Raw genomic sequence first — 22,213 nt, forward strand, 5'->3', positions numbered from 1 at the left:
AAATAAGCCTTATACACAGGGGTGCACATAACTTTTTTGCTCTGGTTCTCAAAGGAGCACCTGGAGATGTTGCTTGGTGCTCATCCTTAAAATGAAATAAACCGTAACTTTTGAGGGGGTCTTGACTTTATTTGCCAGACACACGGGACTGAACACACAGAGGTGAACACAGAACACACATGCAGAGGTGAACACGAGACAACATTAGCACGACCAGTAATCCTACAAGCTGTCATCACTACCATCCTGACTGTTCTCCTCACTGTGTTCCTCTCTGTCAGACATGGTAGCTGATGATGTAGGCCTACTATCTCTCTGGTTGAGTCTGCGATTAGCTGCTTGCATCCACAAGTCAACAGCTGGTTTTGGGTCGAAAGTCTCTGTTGTCATCTTAGACAAGTGGATGTAATCAAATAAGTATGTGAACATAACCAATAACCTACCATAGCCAATAACAAATGAATGTAACTTATTTTATTTGTGTTGTTCATTCATATCTTATTTTACCTTAACATTTATTTATTTATTTATTTATGCATTTTTTTTTTTTATCTCTCCAGTTTTAAAGGATATTTTTGGTTACTGTCCTATAGTATGCATTGGAATGATTTCAAACCTGTTTATCCCAATAATTATAAAGGAGTGCCTTATGTGTTTACATAAATTGTGACCAAACTGTTTGAACTTAGACTAAAGTGAACTATCTAAACACTCAGAGTCCTTTACCTCACTGAGCTGTAGTATCAGCCTCTCAGTCTGACTGGAGAGGACTCTCCCTCCACATTATTGTAGAAACATCTTCGTCTTATATCCGTTAGAGCAGCTAGAACCAGATTCTAATAACAACACCGGGCGGTGCGCCCTTCTCTCTCTCCCTCGCTCACTCGCATTTTGGCTGTGAGCTGCGGTTGCCAGATAAGTCAACATCCCCCATTTTCATCACTTACAGCGCCCATCGTACAGGGCAAATGAAACGTGTAACCGGGATGAAAAGGGTGTTACATTTACTTAATTATGAATGTTTGTACATCAAGGCCGAAAATTAGGATGAGCACCAACGGTCAAAAATGTTTTTTTCCAGCGCAGCGCGCCTTCCCCAGATCTGGCGCCCTAGGCGAACATCTATAACGCCAGTTATACGGGCCGACCCTGAGTTCATATGCAATTCGCAAATATCTTTCTCTCTCTCTCCTCTCTCCTTTCTTTTCTCTTCTCTCTCTTATCTCAATTTTTGTACGCAAATGCGCCTTTTTTCAAATGACCCGGTGCTCTTTTTTTGGCGGAGGTGCGCATGCGCACCTGCGCACCAGTTATGTGCAGCCCTGCTTATTCATTACATTACATTACATTGCATTTAGCCGACGCTTTTATCCTAAGCGACTTACAATAAGTGCGTTCGACCAACAAAATACAAACTTGAAGAAAACATCTAGTGGAGTATTGAATTATTGCTGAAGCACATTTTAATCAATGAGCATACATCCACCACTGTATCTACAATTGTTACAACTTCATAAAGCCTTCACAATATGCATGATAGAAGAATGCATCCTAATTGTCATCATCATCACCATCAAACACTTTGAAGGAGGGCAGGCGGTTCAGATGGCCAGAGGGCTGAGTGACTGCTGGAGCAACGCTCCTCTCTGTGACGAAGTTAGCGTCAGCGGCATCGAGCCAACCACAGCCAGCGTCATCTGCGCACAAGAAGACCCATACGACGGTGTTGCTCGCTCGTTAGTGGCTCTCTGTTATATTTCCAATGCATGTGGTTGTCTAAATGTCCTTTCCTTATCTTCTTTATTGTTTTTAAATTAAGTGAGCGACGTGGAGATGCTGTGGAGGAATATGCTGGTGCGCAAAGGGAGTCTCCATCCACTCTCAGTGGAAACTGGATTATGTGGCCAGGGCTCCGGGGTTGTTCCCAGCACAATGCATCTTGGAAGTTATGGTAGTGTAACGATTCTCTACTTTAACTCTCAGTAAAACTTCATAGATGATATTTTTCTGCTCGTCTTCGTGGATTTGGTTCTCTGAGGACCCTCTGAAGAACAGCCATGGCAGTGTCAACTATGGTGTTCTCTGACGTGGAAAGTTTTCTGGACTCGCATCCCGAGTTATTCGAAGACTATCTGAACAGAAAGGGGAAACATAGCATGGTGGAGAAATGGCTCAAGAATCACAAGGCGTCTAAAAGTGCTGCACCTGCCGCCGAGCCCAGAGAGGAGAAGAGTAAGGACAGCTGGGCGAGCAAATGTGATGGTCTGCAGAGGAGAGCCTCGCAGAGGGAGCTGCGCAAAACTTTCGCCAGATCAAAAGCCATCAATGTGAACAGGACATACGACGAACACGTGAACACCAGGGCCCAGGAGCCCCTGACCAGCATGAGGAGGAGAGCTCTGCTGAGGAAGGCGAGCTCTCTGCCCCCCACCACTGCGCACATCCTGAGTGCACTGCTGGAGTCCAGAGTCAACATCCCCCAGTACCCGTCCACAGCCGTGGATTTTAAATATTACCTCAAAGAACACAACGAGAAAGAGTTTTTCCTGGAGCTTGTAAAAGACATATCTAACGACTTGGATCTTACGAGTCTCAGCTACAAAATACTTGTGTTTGTTTGTATTATGGTGGATGCAGACCGGTGCTCCTTGTTTTTAGTGGAGGGCACAGGCAACAAGAAGACACTGGTGTCCAAATTCTTTGACGTGCACGCGGGTACAAAAGTGTTACCCTCAATTAATTCAGATGAAGTTCAAGTGCCGTGGGGGAAAGGAATCATTGGATATGTGGCCGAACACGGAGAGACAGTGAACATTTCTGACGCTTATCAGGTGCCTGCTCCTCTTTGTGCATGCATGTGTGTGTGCATTTTCATGAGTCACATAAAGAAAGAGAGAGAGAGAGAGACAGAGCGAGAAAGAGACAGAGAGAGCGAGAGAGAGACAGAGAGAGCGAGAGAGAGAGAGAGAGGAATAAACTCAGACAGGGAGACAGGTTGTTTACTTTCATTAATTGATCATCAATCCAACTGGGTTACAGTGCTGAGAGCATGGAGACCAACAGCCTGAGTGTTTATCAAACAACTGATTCACAAGAAAATATCTGAGTAGGAAAATAAATAACTAAATAAAGGAGGGGAGAAATTATCTCTCTGTGCATGGTTTTTAAAAACTTCACTTTGTCTACTTAAGAAAGTGAATCATTACTAGATTACATTAAAGCTGCAAGTAGGAGGCTTTTTTATTTTTATGTCAAAGACAATACCGTTACTTGGTACCAAATGTGTACCAGTAGAAATTAGTATACAAATGTGAACTAACATTGCTTTAATGTCCTTAAACAGTAAGGCTTCCCCTCTCAGTCAACTAGTCGACACATTTCTCATGCTGACGTTATTTTCAATAAAGTTATAGGACACCTCTGCTAAACACAAGATTAAATGTGGTGTTTTTACATGGTTGTTTATGGACACATCTGTTGAATAAGTCCAGTAATCGATTAGTCCACAAACTGGCGTCAGTGTTAGTCGACTAATCATTTATGTAGTCCAGGAAGGCCCTAATAAACACATACACAACCTCTTCAAGCCAGACATGTTATACATCATATTGCCTTTCTAGTATATTGTTGGTGTGTGAGACATGGAGTCCTGATGAGTTGTACATTTTGCTGCACAGTCAGCTGAAGGTAAAAAGGGAAAAACTGCTTTTTTGGGGTGCAAAAAGTGCTTACATTGTGTCTTAATTTTGCACTGTCCCTATGGATTGCAGGATCGTCGGTTCAGTGATGAAATTGACAAGCTGACAGGGTACAAAACCAGGTCACTCCTGTGCATGCCCATATGCAACAGTGATGGAGATATTATTGGAGTGGCTCAGGCCATCAACAAGACTTCAATTGGAGAACTCTTCAATGAAGATGATGAGAAGGTAATTACAGTACAAATTATATAAATGCTGATGTTTGTGTGCTTATTTATTTGAATAAATGTATGAAATGATGGGGGAACAATGATGTAATGCTAACCAGTGATTTATATGAAGTAACCAATAACTATATCTCCTAATGGTTCCGTGGCAATTTTGTAGTTTCTTTACAATTTGTGTCACATTTGCAAACCTGCGCCAGGGATAGCAATTGCAATAGTTGGTCCACAGAGCAAAGACATTTTTTACAGACATCCTACCCAGAAGATATATGATTCATGATGATGTGAATCTTCCTCTAGAGCCACCAGTAAAATGTTTTGACATCTGTTGGATGAATTGCAATGAAATCTGGAACAGACATTAAAGGTGGGGTAGGTACGTTTGAGAAACTGGCTCGAGATACACTTGTTGTTATATTCCATGGAATGCACTTAACATCCCAATAGCAATGAATATCTTAAGTGCTTTGACAAAAAATCCATAAAATATGTCATCAGTGGAAGCCGTAGTACTGTAAAAAGCACGACCAATCATGTTACCCGGCCCGGCTAAAATAACTGGATGGCCTACCTGCCTGTCAGCCTTCCATCTGTGCACACATTTATCTCGTGCCCTCATTGGTCATGTGCGCGTTCGTGTGTGTTGGAGGAGGGACTCTGTGAGGAAGTGGCAGATTTTTTTCCGGCTGTGTATTTTCAAATTCTGGCGCACTCGAGCTGGTTTCTCCAAAATTACCTACTACCCACCTTTAAGTTTCCCCTCTGGAAAGCTTTTCTTTAGTGCCATCATCAAGACTGTAAGACTGTGAACGGTAAACATGACAATCTGCACGGTAACATTTTCATTGTGATGATGTCATGTTGACGCTAGCAGAGCTGCTAGCATGGCCTTAGTTGTGTTTACTATTGCAGCACAGAGAAGTCTAGTGCAGAGGGAAAATATGCCTGAAGTAAAAATGTTCAGACTTCATGATTCATGTGTTATGTTTCAAGGATGTTTCTCAGGGTTATTTTTAGGCAAATACTGTTATGTAGGGTTTGTTGTGCAGAAGCAAAGCAGCGTTGTTATTTTGATGGATGGATTATTCCGAAGTTAAAAGGGGGTTTTCTCACAATTTGTATGTTAGGATTTGCCGTTTGATCTGCGAGTGTTTCTTTGGAACATTTCATCTATGTTTGGGGCATTGATCTATAGGACTTTTTTGTGACGGATGCTCAGACTGACCATTTCGTTTTTACTTAATTAGAATTGTGAAAATCTGAGATGAACATCACAATATTATTTTCAGAATTTTATCAGAGCTCACTCGTTGCGCTACATTTGTCTTTTCCTCTTGCATCCTGTCTTAAGAAACACTAACTGCAGCTGCTGTCTGATAAACAGACAGTAATGTTCACCCTTTATTTATTTGTTTCTGTGTCTTGGCTGAACATAACTCATATTTATTATTAACTCCAACTCAGTCTGACTTGTAGCATATTGGCCCTGAGTCTCAGTGCTTAGTTTGTAGCTAGGTCATAGCTTGTCTCTCAGCATCATCACATTTTCCTCAGGCAGTTTCTTCCAAAGGGCCAGGGCCCTGTTGAAGTGTCACCCAGAATAACATCTTTATATAAGCTGTTCAGAATGTCCAATTGGTTGGGGCTTCACTTTAGTGCTTGGTGCGACAGCCCAGTTTTCAGGCTTTCATTTAGTGTGACCATTTAGATTTCACAACCACTCATGCGATGTTGACGCATTAACACCAGCAACAAGGACATACTGTTTGTATGGAGCAGCTTAATGCCGAATACACCACATGATTTGTCTTCAAGATGTGTGTACAGGATACAAAAGTATATGAATTGTTACTGATTTGTTGGTTGATTCAAGACGTCTGAAGCGTGCTCTTGGATAACTGACAACAAGATAGGACTTTATTTATCCCGTAGGAAATTGTTGTGCAAGAGTTACAAATATACAATAAACACAGCAGCATAATAATAAAACTGTACACTAACAGTGCAGTAAGAAGAGCAATTAAATAACTACAAGTAACGTAGACAATCAAATCATTAATGTAAAAAACTGTACAGTGACGAGCAGTATTGAGTAATGCAACAATTCACTGTTTTACCTTTTTGTGAATCAACTCAGTCTGAAAAGAGATCAGCCAAGTTGGCAGCTATAACACAAAGGCATAAATGTTAGTGAATGAATGCAGTGTATACAGTATATGTCAAAGCAGTCAGTGGGGGTGTTACATCTTGCGGGTTGGTCCTGATAGATCTTTTTCTGAATGAATGTTTATTTGACTTATTGCCATCATCAGAGGCACGCGGAGCCGAGTGTGTTTAGTCCATCAGCACACATGAATGGATGTTACAGAGAGGCGGAGACAAGCCAACACACTGGCTTCTCTTATTGCAGCTGTGAGGGGAGAAGAGATGAAACATAAAAGCAAAGAGCTAGCTGTGCCTTTTCTGTTTTAGGGCTATGTTTCACTGCAGATTTTTATTCTAATGTTTTTGTCGTCATTGGAGCTCTACTGTCAAAATGACATCCATTGTTCATAGTATATGCAGATTAGAAATAATTTTTTTCTTTCTGATGTTTTGAGTTCATCTCACATTTTATTAATGTCACACTAATGCTCGGGATGGCTACAGCTGAATTAGTAATGAAATGCAATGCTAGCGTCGGAGAACACAGTAAGCTCTCTGCTCAGCACAGCTGCAGCCCTGCTTTTATACAAGACCTAGTAATAAGAAAATGTATCACAATTTCCAAAGCATGAGATGATATTGCAATAGCAGGTGTCATTAGAAATCTTAGCATCCCTTTATTACAATGGATGTCGTTCTCTGAAAGCGTATAGGATATTTAAACACATTATAGGGCTGCTTTTAAATCCCACGCTGCCTTAATTGTGTTGTGTTCATACGCTGCAGGATGGGAGTCCTTTTGGGGAGCCTGGATAATGGTTCAACCCGTGTATAATTGCATTGTCTCATTATCTTCTGTACAGGAATATAGCAATTGACTTAATGCAAGTGTTTAAGCTGATCTTGCTTTCTCTACATCTTGCGTTATAATCTTGATGTGGCTTTTCCTTCACTTTGCATGCCTTTTCATACATTGTAGCTAATACATTAGACATGAAATGAACTACCCAGGTAGACATTTCCATGCATTTTCTAGTTCTGCCACATACAGTAGTTCCCATTTGCCAATATGTCGCTGTGAGTCGATTGTCAAACAGAATTCTCACCTCAGCGCTGTGCTCCCTCTGGCTGCCAAACTCCCAATTAGCTCGAAGCAATACTGTCATAACCACTTTTACAAAATGTCCCAATGTAGATCTACAGCTAAAGAGGAGATAACACCATTTCTGCTCTGAGACACATGTTTTTTTAAATGATCCCTGCATGATATAGGATCAAGTGTAGTAAGTTCATCATACCAAACTGGTTCCTGACATTCTTCTCTGTATTTCAGCAAAATGTCCCCCTAAAAAATGAAAAACAACAATGACATTCGCAACATGTAAATAATGCAAAAGGATGACATACTTTAGAGTGGGGACCCAAAACTGTGGAAGCAGACCTGCTGCCTTGCATCTGAAATGGGAAACAGATAGAGGGATGAAGATGGGGATCAAGGGCTTCAATTAAACTTAGTGCTGGCTAAGTGAGCTAAATTAACTTCAATATTGACTCCTTGTCTATTATCCTGTTTCTGATATTGCATTTTTTAAATAAATGAAAGAGGTAGTTTTATGACTCTTTGGATTCTTTGATTTGGAGCAAGTGCACAACCAGTATGCATTGTAACTAGGGCTGTTTGCAGTCCGATGCAACAGTCGTTGTTAATTTCCATATAAGAGATACAGAAGAAGATGTAGAAGACATTTTGTTTCATGTGAAACGAATAAGAGGAACAACCAATTTACGTTGGTTAAATGCCAACAAATTATGTTTTAAACTACAATGCCATTTCTGACTGGACAACTATCAAAACACTAACTGATACAGAGCAAAGCAGACAGACTGGATGCCTATCTATTTCTCGCAGATGTTTGGTTAATTTCATTTAACAAAATTGTGTCCAACAGATAAAATGTGTATCGCAGTGCAACTTCATAATAAAAGAGTGTGATTTGACGAAGTGATTTGGAATTATAGCTCAACAGCACTGTCCTTATTTCCACACTGATGAAGGTCTGATATTTATACAGAGGTACAACCCATTTACATCTCATAAAATTAAAACAGCAACCTTTGACTCACTTAGATCTGATCACTACCGTGTTGTGTAAAGACATCTTTCAATTTAGCAAGAGCTGAGTGTGATTGTGGCAATGTTTGTGGAGAAATCACCAGGTTTAGTCCCTGCTCTAATCTCTGAAGTAAAGCCTGACAGAGTATATTATAATTCTAAAGCGGCATTTTACGGGTATTTCAATTTAGATACTGAATATGAAGACTTTGTTGTGAGTTGTTGAATAGAAGCATGTCAGGCTTTGTTTGTTTATCTTTTAAAATAAAGGGCATAATTTCTCTTTAGGGTTTGTGTGCACTTCTTTACAAGAACAATAAATCATCCGAAAGTCACTGTAGTTTGAAAGGTGCACCACGCTGGTGCAACAGCCGCCGCTTCGTTGTTGTGACCTCGCTTTGCTCGTGGCGTTTTTCCATATGCCATCTATGTGTAGAACAATTGAATTATTTATGGATAATAAGTATTGAGCGGCACTCTTAGCGTGGAACAGTGTTTATTAGCTTTGCTGTATTAGTGCCCTTAAATTACAGTCAGCCAGTACTGTATATTTGATGTAGTTTTAATTTGTACTTGTTAAAGTGGCATAAAGGCAGGACACATATTATTAATGTAGATAATAATGATTTATAATAGTGACTTGGTTTGTAAAATGTATTGGAGTATAGATTCCTGTTGCATAAATATTTGATATCTCTAAAAGAAGCAATCATTGCTAAGTGTGTTTGTAAAGCTGCTGACACAAGCCAGGGAGTCCCATATGAGATCAGAGAAAATAAAGAGCTTCATTTTTATTCCCGAGAACAATTCTTGGCAAAACAACAATGGCTTCGCTTTACCGTACATGCAGTGCAACTAGTAGTTTTTATGGAGAAAGAAAGTGCTGTCTACGTCATTTCCCTCCGCTTGCCTCATATGAATTTCCAGTTGTGGAAGTAGAAGTCATTGAGGTTAGAGGAACTGACTGTCCCGGAGGCCTCGGCCAGTTAGCTTCGTTATTAAACCACTCTTTACCAGTCAGTCCACAGGTCTCTAGGCAAAAACGTCTTGTTTGGAATGCAACCTTGTATAATGGCCTGCCTGACAGAATGTAATTAGAGAGAGCGCTGCTTTTCTTGGGTTTGCCTGTAGATCCATAGCCAGATCCCCAAAGTCCTGCTCGCTAATGAATCTGCTCCTGCCGGGGCTATTGACGGCCACTGCCTTTCTGGGAAGATCATTATCAGAGAATTCCAGCTGAAATGGCATTATGTATGAGCTTTTTACTCGGCATCATCTGTTTTCCGTGTCTGACCACAATTGCATGAGGTGCTTGATTATGTATAATGACTAAATGAAGTGCATACAGTTAATGCACTCATTAGCAATGACAGTGATATTTCATACCAAATTATGATTACAATTGGTTTTAATTTAGTGATTTAATTTGCACTTAGCATAAAAGGGTATCATAATATGAGCATCGGCGTGACATGCCAGAGCAGGAGAATTCTTCTTTTTCATGCTTTTGATTTATCAAATTTAAAATCACCCTCACCTTAACCCTATCATTAGTAATGCCAAAATGGTGATCTCCCAAAATACAAACACACACTCATTCAACACAAGACTGACAAAGCTTGTATGTTTTAAGCGCTTATACAACACATGTTTGGGATTTGAAGCGCGATTTATTAGTTTAAAAGTAATGTATGGTTTCCCAATCAACCATTGTATGTTCCCCATACAATGGTTGTCACTCTTAACTTATAAAATAAGATATTTAAGATCCAGCTAACCCAGGAGACCTGTTTGATTGTAAAGAGAAATTGTAGCAATTAGAGCAGAGTTTCTCAACCTTTTCTCGACTGCGACGCCATCTTTAAGTCTACAATTATCATGACCCCAGCAATTAGAGCTGACAAGTTGTCATGTGATCAAACCAAAGAGCACTGAAGAAGATTCAAGTGTAATGTAAGGATATATGTTTTAGATATTTTAAGTATATCAAACATACAAACCGCCAATATCAATGCATTTATTTCTTGCAAATCCATCTACATGTGACATCTCTCCACTAACTCCAGGTTGCCGGCGACTACCTAAAAAAAGCTTTTTTAATAGGCACAAGCGCCCCAGTTATCAACACAGTGCTATACGCTCCTGTTCTTTACATGTTCATTTGTGGCTGACGAGTAACTGATGCTTTATTCTCTCTGAAAGGTGAGAGAGATATCCCTGTATCAGCGGCCACAGCTGAGTAACTTCCCATTCATGTATTGTTGTAGTGTCCCTACCCTGAGGTCACACTGAAGGATGGTAAATATTAGTGGGTTTGTTGTACCGATTGTGTTGTTGACACAGCATCCAGATGCTAAAGATAGATAGCTAAACAAAGAGGCAGAGTAAGGAAGCACACAACCTAAATCCTATTGATTCCATGTTACGGGAGCTGAGTGTCTTTCAGATAAGGCTAATTGTAGTCGTATAGAAGTCAACCTGTGTATTCATATCCAAGAACAGCCTCATTCCTGCTCTTCTTTATGAATCAACAGCGGTGAGGAGGGAAATAATGTAGTTCAATTCCACACTGAATCAATCATTCGATTTCAGGATACTTATTAAATACAGTCATTAGGCCACATGAAGTGATTGCATTATTTATGTGAAGGAAATATGAGGGACATAAGGAATTCATGTTATCAGCCCAGGGCATAGTAAGTCCGACTATTCAGTCAAATGGTAAAATGTCAGATGAATTTATGTATTTGTCCTGGCAACTAGCAAGTAATGTTGCCAATGAAAGGCCATTTTCTATGTGTTCGAATTTGAAAGCTACGTTTTTCTTGAATGGAAATATTATTTACTCATTTTTGTTTTTGTTGTGTTTCCTTTCGATAAATAGCTTCAATTTTAGAGCCAGTTCTAAAAATGGCTACAACATAAAACATACCCTGCAGAGTCTTCTAACAAAATGAGAGTCAGGCTACATTCAGTGTTTCTCTCATGTTGCTACCTTTTTATTTGACTTTAAAAATACCTTTGCCTTGTAGGTTTTTCGGCATCTCAACCATTTATTTTGGCATATAATAGCAGTCATTTTGTGACATTAGGGATGCTGTTTGGTAAATAACAAAAGTCTGTTTATTATGTCAACAGGTGCTGCATATGTACCTTCCTTTCTGTGGAATTGCGATTACCAATGCCCAACTTTTCGCCGCCTCAAGGAAGGAGTATGACAGGAGTCGGGTAAGGTTAATAAACCCCCCCCCCCATCCCTGGGATCAGCCAAACTTGCCCCCCTCCCCTAATGCTGACATTGAGGCTGAGTATTGATCAGCAGCAGCCCAGTTGCTGCCACTGCAGTGGGGATCACAGAGCAGCATGCAGCCCTGCATGGACACTTTCTCTGGATCTTGGGGGGAGGGGCCTGTATGCAGACCGGAGCCTGATCCATGTTCTCAATCTCCGAGGGAATGTTAAGAGATGCACTACTTCATGTCACACATTGATTTGTGATGGAAGAGAACATAATGAGAACACAGCGCTCAGTGAATGGAGGGGAGCTCCTTTCACACCATATGATTTGTATGAATTGGATTGACACTGCCTTAAATAAAAAAGGGCCTAATTTACTTTTATTGGGAATACTGATCATGGTATTTCATCCTATTGGTTCATGGTTTAAGGATTATCATAATAAATATAATAATAAGAAGTCTGAAAGCTGATTGAGGCAAAGCGTCTTTATCTAAAATGGGTTTTAAAACAGCATGTTGTTTAAATTGTTGGGAATAATGGCAGTGTTTTTCCTGTTGATGGTTTTCAGGCCCTCTTGGAGGTCGTCAATGACCTGTTTGAGGAGCAGACTGACCTGGAGAAGATTGTCAGAAAGATCATGCATCGTGCCCAGACATTGCTAAAGTGTGAGCGCTGCTCTGTTCAGTTGCTGGAGGACATTGAGTCACCGGTACGGTTATTTTCTACTGCTGTTTTCTACTGTGTGTCTACCAGTCTGTACATTTGTGCTAGTACATGTCTGCCTCAATTTTTGTCAATGAATACTGTGTTCCTCCACACACTATTTCCAAGAGATTAAGTGATTTGATTTCCTTTTAAATCTTTCAGGTGGTCAAGTTCACCAAGTCTTTTGAGCTACTGTCCCCCAAGTGTAGTGCAGACACTGAAATCAGGTATGTTTGGTGCTTCAGTGGGAAAATCTACTCTAACATCTGGCTAAAAAAAAAAAACATGGCGTATGCTTTCTTTTCCATATATCTAATACAATAAACCTTTTTACCTCAACAGTCATATTTGCCTTGCCTTAATTGAATTTGTAAAGCATCCATGTAGGAAAGAAATAAGAGAAATATAAACATAGAATATTTTTCAGTGCTATGGGAGTAATATGCTGATGCTGAATAGAAGGTATACTGTAAATATACAGTAGGAGCCCCACTTAATTGGGTTTTGCTGCTTTTCTCCACTGCTAGAGATGGCTGAGTGGAGAAAGAGAGGCTTAAAATTGTGTGGGATATTGTGTGTGGGTTATTCCCCAAGTCTTGCACTTACCATTACTGATTGGTTACTTCAAGGAAGCAATGAACTGCAACAACAATAAAATAAAAAACCAAACACCAGAAATTCCAATAGTTAGACATTATTAGTAATTTAATAAACATCAGTCTTCTTTCTGACTAAACACACTCCCTGTTTCTGGGGTCGTATATTAAATAAACAAACAGATTGTGATTCCTAGTAATGAAACGCCACATTACAAACTAAGCTGAAATGACAGGAATACAGTGTCTCTGTGATGACAGTGACACTACTCTTCCTAAAGGTTCACATCTGAATAACAAGGGCGCCTGTGCAAGATCCATGTGTGTAATTAAATGAATACATTTGGTGTCAGATGGTGAGAGTACTGTGGGATTTCTAATGTGCCTTGCGATCCCCATGAGGAGGGTAACGCTGAGCGAATGCACCGTGCTGCTATTGGGTCTGTGGCAGCTAAAAGACAAACACACATTGTCGCATACACAACTGTATCACTAGATCAAAGGGATTCAAAAGATCTGACATCAGTGTCTTTATTCTAGGCTAGGAAGACAAAATGAGCAACACTAAATGTTTATTTTGTTGCGTTTGGGAGTTAAAAGTCAGCGACACAGCCCACTGCAGTAAATGTGAATGGGAAGTCTGTGCAGGGGTGCAGGTGTTTCGGTCTGTGGCAGAGTGTGGGGGTGTTAGGCAATCACACAATTAACTTTTCATTACTTCATAAGCTACAGGAGAAGCTCACTGATATCTACTGTATGAGAAAGTCATTAAATGCAAGTCAACGTTAAAGACGGTCCTTAAGGAGGAATAAGAAGGGCCTTTTGCAAGCTTGCAGTTTAATCAGTACCATCTCTTTACATTATACTGAAGGAGAACAGACTTTTATACTCTTTTAGTAATACTATGTTCTTTTTATGTAAACAAATAAACACCATATAAAGTATATTACAGTTTTTTTTTTAATGTTTGCCTCAGCACCATTTTTTGGTTTTGTTGTGTCCATTTTTCATCGTCCCTTCTTATTTTCTGTCCCTAGCCCCTTCAAAGACAGTATGGAGAAATCGTCTTACTCAGACTGGCTCATCAACAACAGCATTGCAGAGCTGGTGGCGTCTACAGGACTCCCCGTGAACATCAGTGATGCCTATCAGGACCCTCGCTTTGATGCCGAGGTAAACACAAAATAACAGTGTTCATCTCAACCAACATGACAGACACACCAGTATGAATATTGGATATCACGTAGGTCATAGTATATTTTTAAAAGAACTCAATAAGAGGCACCTTCAGTTCCACTAACGAGTGTGCAGACCTGGCAATTTTATCCTCCATAGGATGTTCACACGTCTATGTCACACGTGAGCCAATGAAGTCACATGGGATTCAATCATTACGGGCTGTGAATCCCCATGGTGAGCTAAATTGGGATGGCTATGTACGGACGCATTTTGACGAGAAGACAGATGGCTTGAAACTAAAATGAAGGGTCAAAACCATGTATGTCAAACCGTACCATTCATCCAGTTTATCGGTTTACATCTTAATATTTCGTTCATGGTTCTGTGACAATTCACATGTTCATTAATTGGACTGTGATCTCTCATGTGACTGTCGTGTGACCTTAACAACTCACACATGACTTTAAGGATGTGTCCAGGTGTGAAGATAAAAATAGATGCAGCTGGAGTCTGTTGGAAGTGCCTTCACAACCAGTTCAGCTAATTTGGCTTCACCTTTTCTTTTCTTGTTTTACTGGCACCTCATGGTGAGACGTTACACCCTGCCTAGTTTTCCATTTTGTCAGCTGTAAATTGATCTCAGTAGGATAATGGAGGAAGTGTTAACCGCAGAGGCTGGTGTTGATAGATTCAAACAGAATCCCACCGCGACCAGCAAAGCAGTCCGCTCTGCGTCCAGCTGCACGCAGCAAAAGTTTGATATGTTCTACCTTAAGCAGCAGTGACAGAAATATGTGTACTTGGTTGGTACTATACCTTCATGTTGCCTTGCTCTTCTACTAAAGGTACATGCATACGTTCAAATCGGCTGTTGAAAATATAATGCAAGACGAGATGCGTGATGGGTGAATATTTGAACACAAAATTATATTTGAGTCCACACCCTACTTTTTAAGAATATAAACATCTTTATTTTTATTATGTCTCAAATGCAGCAGTGTGTAATGCTGTAGTAGCAGTTGGAAGCAGTTTTCTGTAAAATAAATACTGGTTAAACTTAGTCACATTTTATTTAAATAAGAAATAGCAGAGTATATAAACAAATTTATTAATTTGCCTGTTTTTTTCATTGATTTTTTGGGGTAATCAGAGAGTTTTTAGGTATAACAACTCTTAGTTATGCTTAAAACTAAAGGCCTTAGAGAAAAGTGCAAAGATAAATACAGATGGATGATAATAAATGTTTTCCCACTCTTTCAGGCGGACCAGTTCTCAGACTTCCACATTCGCTCCGTGCTTTGTGTTCCCATATGGAACAGCAACCACCAAATCATTGGTAAGTTCACAAATGGAGCTTCATTTTCTCTTATAGTTATTTGATATTTTTACTTCAAAGTTTTTTATTTAATTCAAGCTTTTAAACACTTACCCTGCTGGGATGGTTTTCAATGAGAGCATTAGTGAGCTAAGGCTGTGGGACGGTAAGGCTTTGTGTTGGCGTTTACGTTATCATAAAGAGTGATGGAGGTAGAAGTCGGTTAAGTGCGGGCGTGCAATGTTAAGTGGAGCATTGTCATGTCCAAACCTAGCAACAACCTCCAGGTCTGAAAAGTGAAGCCAAAACGGAGTTTCCTTAAACTTGCATTATTTTAAATGACTACCATGTGACAAAAATAAGTCCAATTGCATAGAAGTCTACGAGAAAATTATGCTTCTTCTTCCCACTTGATTTATTACCCGAGTATCTATTTATAAGTCTTTATCAAAACTGAATGATGTACATTTTTTGAAACTGTGGTCCCATTTAAAGCAAAATAGACGATAAAGCAGGGTATGCTTTAAGAAGTCGCTACAACAGTGTTTACCAGTTTGGGTGTTGTCTGAAAAGTGTGTGTTCATGAAAGTTAATTGTAACATTTGTTTGCCTAAAATGAATTTTTTTAGCACGAAGTTATACTTTGTTCCACGCTCTCGGTCACATTATTGTTCCAAAACAGCAAGACTGCAACGGGCAAATGCAAAACTCTAAGCTTTAAGTCCAGGTCCACAAAACAATGGGTGATGTCACATTGAGTATGTCCACGTCTTTTATACAGTCTAAGATTCAAACAACAAAGTGCCATAACCAAATTGTTTCCATAATGTCGTAAGCAAACAATGATCTAAAAATATCCTGAGGAAGCGTTAGTATTTACCCTAATCTGAAAGAATTGGAGTAACAGCTCCAAAGCTAAAGAAAGACGTGTCCACATACTTTAAGGTCATAAAGTGTATATATGATGCACATTATCAGCACTAACATTGTGTAGCACTCACAATGTAGGTTTGAAATGTGTTTTTGCTGTAGTAGACATAAAGGGAGAGGGGAGCTTGTGCTCAGCTCAGGCTGCATGTGTGTGATTAGATCCACGCTGCACCATCACTACACACTTGGAGGTGGAGTTCCCTTCTTCTCGCGGTGTGCTTTGTGTTTGTGAATCAGCCCCAGGCCAACACCACACTGACACGCTGATAAATCATTGATCTCTAGTCTGGTTTTGTTGCTGGATATTGCAGGGAGGAGCAATGATAGCAGCTCCTTTCGGTCCACTGAGATCTGACGCAGTAGGTCATTCGTTATATTTGAGTGCAAAGTGATCAGCAAATCTGCCGCAGATGGTTGGTTAAAACCTGTGTGTGTGCTTTTGTTTCTCTTTTTGCGTAGTGCCTATGTCGGGGAGGGTAGAGGGAAGCGTAAGAAGGACGGAAAGAGAGTGAGGGGGAGAAAGAAATGCAGTTTGTGTGGGTGGCACCTGAGGATCTTGAGTGAAAAAAACATTATACAAACAAAGTGGCAGGAGATGAAATTCTCAAGCCAAGGATACATTCAGTTAGAAAGTGAATGTCCTTGTGTAACCACCAGGAATACGCACAAGAAATACTGTTACTATGACGTGTCATGTTACATTTCATATGTGCGTGCAGTGTACAAATGACATTAGCAAATGACCACCCATGAAGGCTACTTTTCTAAAAGTTAGTGATGATTCTTTTTAATTTCAGTTACCTGAGAATATAAAACATATTGGTTCTGCTAACCCGAGATTATTGGGATAATTGGTCTTATAGGTGAGCTTGTACAGTAGTGTATAGAGTCAGGATCCAGGTTTCTCACCTTGACTGTGGACTGCGTAGTGGAATTTGGACTTAATGTTTGATCTATTAGTTTGAGCGTAATAATGAGAGCCCTGCGATCGACCAAGTCATACTACGGTTTACAGGGTTTGAAATGAATGGATGAAAGGTCAGTAGGAGAAACTGGGCTGCAGTTGGCTTGTTGTGATCATAATCCGTATAAATCAATCAAATATGTGACCCTGAGCCTCTTACAGTTGTTTAGAGTTTCGAACATACCCTTTTAAACAAACCAGGGTGTTTTAAACCTATACAAAGTATTTTACCCCCTTACCACCAGGGTGTTTTAAACCTATACAAAGTATTTTACCCCCTTAATCCTCCAATGTCTTACAACATTACTGACCATTACTGATCAATAGACAAAACGTCTATTTTTTCTTTGCAAAACAGCTCAAGATCTGCCAGGTTGCAATGAGATTGTGAGTGAACTGCTTTTCTAAAGTCCAGCTAAAAATTCTCAAACTCTATGAGCCCTGGACAAATCCACTGCGGGACATTAACATTTCTGTTTGTAGGACACGAGGAGCTTGTCAAATGATGAGTGTCCCTTGAAGACAGAAACTGACACACATCTTTAGTTCAGCTAAAGGCACCATTTGAGTCCACTCACGATACAATCTGCATGTCCCATTATGATTAACAGCTACCGTATTACTTTAGTAGATAAAGCCTGGTTGTTTGGTTTATTTCCTTGTGAGTTAACAAAGTCAAGTCAGTCATTTTTCTCCATTCAACACCCCTAGTGATCAAACTGTGCATTGAACAGTCACAAAAAACAAGAAAATGCAATTTATGTCAAAACTCAAAATGGAGCTCATTTAAATATGTCTGGTATTGTTTGTGATCATGAAACACATGTGGCACTAGGAATAGTTAAAGATAACGGTCGCCACAGGGCTCTAAGCAGTCATTTAGCTCAGTTATGCTTTGGACCTCCTATTCGGCAACTTATTACACATTACACGCTCATTACAGATGGAGCAATAATAGACCAGAGAACAAAATCAGCCCTGTCTTTTTAAAAATGTAATGACACCATTAAGTACATTTTTCTTAGCTACAGCACTAATCCCATTTCTCCTCTGTGGATTTCCAGCTATATATTGATATTAAAATGTCACTTTGGCAGGTTGGTTTGACCTCATAGAGATAAATAAAAATGGTAATGTATTGTGTAATTAGATTTTAGCATAATTTCTCAGGGACAATAAAAGGTGGTGCTTTATCAACAAAGCCTTTCTCTTTTTTGTAATTAGACGATGAGGGAAGCCATCTTAACAGGGAATTCTGCTGCAGAATAGTGCTCACTAACTGGACGTCTTGTCAAAGATAACATTAATTGAAAACCATTTTCACCAGAGCCACAGTGATGTCATTTTGTGTAACCGTGTATGTGTTGTGCCTCTCCTGAATACCCATTAATAATGCATGTTAGTCAATGAGTGTGTGGGTTTGATCCTCTTTTAATTAGAGGCAGGTTACTGTATATGCACTGGAGTCAGTCTTTCTAATATCACTGTGAAGTTCTGACTGTATGGTTTGTGTAACAGGTGTCGCCCAAGTGCTGAACCTGCTTGATGGGCAACCATTTGATGACGCAGACCAGCGTCTCTTTGAAGTATTACACTTGTTTCTACATCTTTTTAAACATACAGCAGCTTGTGGGTACATCAGAAACTGTTGTTACTGAGTTGTTCTGCTCTCTGTGCTTTTCACAGGCGTTTGTGATCTTCTGTGGACTGGGCATCAACAACACCATCATGTACGACCAGGTGAAGAAGTCCTGGGCCAAGCAGTCCGTGGCTTTGGATGTAAGAACATCTCATTCGATTGCCTGCCTCACATCACAGAATTGAAACACAAATATGTCATTTAGTTGTGTTAGAAAGTAAATCTATTTGTCTACTTACATTTGCAAAGAATAATTATTAATAGAGACATTTTAGATAAGGAAACCCTGCACTAAGTACCTGTCTGGTATCTGTTTCACGTGGATTTCGCCACTGCCATGTTACTTCTAGAGACGAATGGCAGTTTGAGTCTAGTAACTAACTTCTATGGGAGAAGAACATTTGAACACAAATTATGACCGTTTCTTCACCATATATCTTCCAAATATTTTTTTACCGGTTAATCAGAAGCAAATGTACTTTGTTTGAGACCAATTTGTATGATTTGTCAGTCTCAGATACTCTTTCAGAGATCTGGCAGCAAAGCGCATTAACGTTAGTCAAACTGTGTCAAAGTTCAAATCAACTAAAATTCCCTTGGAAACTTCTTCCCATAATGCTAAACATGTTTGTTAGCTGTGTTAATGTATGTTAGCAAAAGTAAAATATAAATAAATTAGGATGTGTATACCATAATATAACATTGGCGCCAATCGGAATTATCTATCGTTACTTAGAACATCTTATACTTAGCAAATTGTTCTGTGACTCGAGAGAAGTTATTCCTCACTGCTGCTGATTGTGTTAATGTTAGCTTCATGCCCTCCCTCAGATGATATTTCTCTGTGCATCCTATCTGTTCTTGTTCTCCATTAGCCATAATGTTTTTTTTCATTTTCCTTTCCCGTCATTGTATGCTCTGTGCTAAAACCTTTACCCACAAGTCTTTGGAAACAACGTGGCTAATATAAAACCTCTTCTTAGTAATTCTCTCTCAGGGGTCTTGGTGCTCGGCTCCTTTTTTTAAGTCTCATATTTCCGCAAGATTGTACGCATGAATAAAAGTGCTGATATCTCTTCGTAGATAACCTTCTCACAAAGGTTTTATTGAAAATTAATGAGCGGCAGTGAAAAGCAATCCCTCATCTGCCCTGCAGTATGCGGGCATCCAGCACTACTCAGCCTTTACGGTACGCCCTACATTACAATAGGGAGCTTTCAGGTGCATTGTGGTCGTTTTCAGCACCCGGTTTCAAGACAGGAGAAGCACCGAATGAGAGAGAGAGCATTTAAAAGGAGAGGCACACAGTGAACTAATATGTAGATGCATTGCTCCTGGCAGCACTGAATAAACATGAGCGTTTATGATCAAATAAGCAACTGGAGGTCTGTGCGAGGTATTTCTCACAGGATATGAAGGGAACATGGCGATGTGATCAGGGCTGACATGGCTGCTCTTGTAAACTGTTCCAGAGGCGAGCGTTAACTTCCTCATCTGGAAGATCCACTGAAATTATGTAACGCTAATGTGCCCTTATGCTTATCTTAATTATAAAACAAATAATACAATGAGTGAAACCATGTCATTATTATTTTTGTACAGGTTCTGTCTTACCATGCCACTTGCTCCAAGACTGAAGTTGACAAATTCAAGGTAACTGATATTCATCATTACATTTGTCTGAGTGAACCCATCTCTTTCCCCTAATACTGACTGCTGTACTCAGTTATTTATAAATCTGAGCTCAAGACAGATATTAAAGGGACAGGTTACCCCACATAACATATTTATTGTATCACCTTGCTATTTATCAATGTAGATTGTTTTGGTCTGATATGCCGATTGTTAAAGATATTGGTCGTAGAGATAGTAAGCTTTCTAAGAAATATAGTCAAACCAAATAGCACTTTGATTGTGATACAAAAACAGTAAGGTTTCTATCCAGAAATCATGACCCGGTTATTCGGGATAATCCACAGACTTGTAGAGAGCAGATTCATGTAGGAACACTTTTCTTTGTACAGCATCACTGTGCAGAAGGAACCGTACATCATCTCATGGATGAGAGGCTCGTGCTCGTGACAGCGTGAGATGTAAACATTAATAGCGTCCTCCTCGGCTCAGCTGAGCTCAGGAGAGCCTCTGTCCTTGAGTCGATGCATGCATACGTTCAACAAGCGTATTGCTGTAGTGTGCAAAGCTATTCATAAACGGAATGGGATTATTCATAAATGTTCTCAACATTGGAGGCAACTGAGGCCATTACAAACAAAAAACTTGTTATGTTGAAATACATGGTATCATATATTGCTCTTATTGTGGACACAAAGTAGAGGATGAGGGATGATGTGGGATAATTTCTCAACCCCCTGTTGCCACCAATAATTAAGTCCTAATAACTCAATGACCAAATAAGTTGTTTGTCATTTATTTCCAAAGGGACCCATGTGAATGTTATGTGACCTGATGTTTTCTGGTGTGGACAGTCTGCCTATATATATATAAATATTGCAGTGTACACACACACTCTTGCTGTCGATTACAATGTTTGATCATCAGGTTTGCTCTGGTGCTGCAGGTAATTGCCTTTATATAATTTCATTGTTTTCCTACTTATGTAGTCATGATCCTTAATGTCTCTGCTTTTTATTGAGTTCAATTAAGACAAATTAAAAAGAACAATATTAAAGGGTCTATTGTGGTTCTGCAAAAACCTATTAACAAAAATATGATTCAAGACATCAGCAGTAAAGCACATTTGGATTTCTCTGATGGCTTAAACTGTTGTTTACAAGAAGGTGAAGGCTTGGAGATGTAGCTCATGATGCATTTATTTTTCTTATGGGCTCTTTAATTAGGATATCTTGTTTCTAATTAATAACAACCTGTCATTCATTTAATAGGAAAGAAAAATATATGGCAACAGACTAATTATTGGCAGCCTGTCTTCTAGACTTCATTTTCCATTTCCTCCAGAACTTCAGTAGCATGCGAGCACAAATATGGGCCTGGAATTCCCCAATGAAAATAGGATAATTGTGGTATTTGAATGTATTACATCAATCAATAGACAATCATTGTCCATGCATTACTTATAAAGAGTAAACAAAATGAAAATATCTGCATTTTTTATTGGCATGACACTTCTGAAATATAGATATGACCTATTTTCCAGCACTTTCTTGTGTAAGATTTTCCCCAGTGGCCATCACGGCAAAGTAGGAACCCCGCTTCTCCGTGAGCTCGTGTGATCTCTCAGCCCCCTCATCCACGCTCTGCTTCCTCCCTCCCCCCTCCCCCCCCCACTGTCTTTCATAACTGCTCTACATATGGAGCCTCACGGAGCACACTAGACTGGGCTTCCACCAAAGTGCAAATGGCAAACAAACCTGGCTGACATTGAGAGAAAAGAGAATACCTGCTGACCCGTCAGGCAAACATTTGATAAGGAAACATGGT

At 39.8% G+C, this 22,213-nt stretch overlaps 1 protein-coding gene across 1 annotated transcript in view; it reads left to right on the top strand.

Moving 5' to 3' along the window:
• The first annotated feature begins 2,057 nt into the window (after positions 1–2,057).
• Positions 2,058–22,213, top strand: part of pde11a (phosphodiesterase 11a) — a 36,720-nt gene continuing 16,564 nt past the window's right edge. Inside the window, exons 1-10 of the mRNA XM_034110239.1 lie at positions 2,058–2,831; positions 3,771–3,929; positions 11,325–11,414; positions 11,995–12,135; positions 12,294–12,358; positions 13,765–13,900; positions 15,167–15,242; positions 18,634–18,701; positions 18,802–18,894; positions 20,357–20,407. Of these exons, the coding sequence (XP_033966130.1) occupies positions 2,058–2,831; positions 3,771–3,929; positions 11,325–11,414; positions 11,995–12,135; positions 12,294–12,358; positions 13,765–13,900; positions 15,167–15,242; positions 18,634–18,701; positions 18,802–18,894; positions 20,357–20,407 (1,653 nt within the window). The remainder of the gene's footprint in view (positions 2,832–3,770; positions 3,930–11,324; positions 11,415–11,994; positions 12,136–12,293; positions 12,359–13,764; positions 13,901–15,166; positions 15,243–18,633; positions 18,702–18,801; positions 18,895–20,356; positions 20,408–22,213) is intronic.

The sequence above is a fragment of the Pseudochaenichthys georgianus genome, chromosome 21 (genome assembly GCF_902827115.2).
Source record: "Pseudochaenichthys georgianus chromosome 21, fPseGeo1.2, whole genome shotgun sequence".
NCBI classification, from domain to species: domain Eukaryota; kingdom Metazoa; phylum Chordata; class Actinopteri; order Perciformes; family Channichthyidae; genus Pseudochaenichthys; species Pseudochaenichthys georgianus.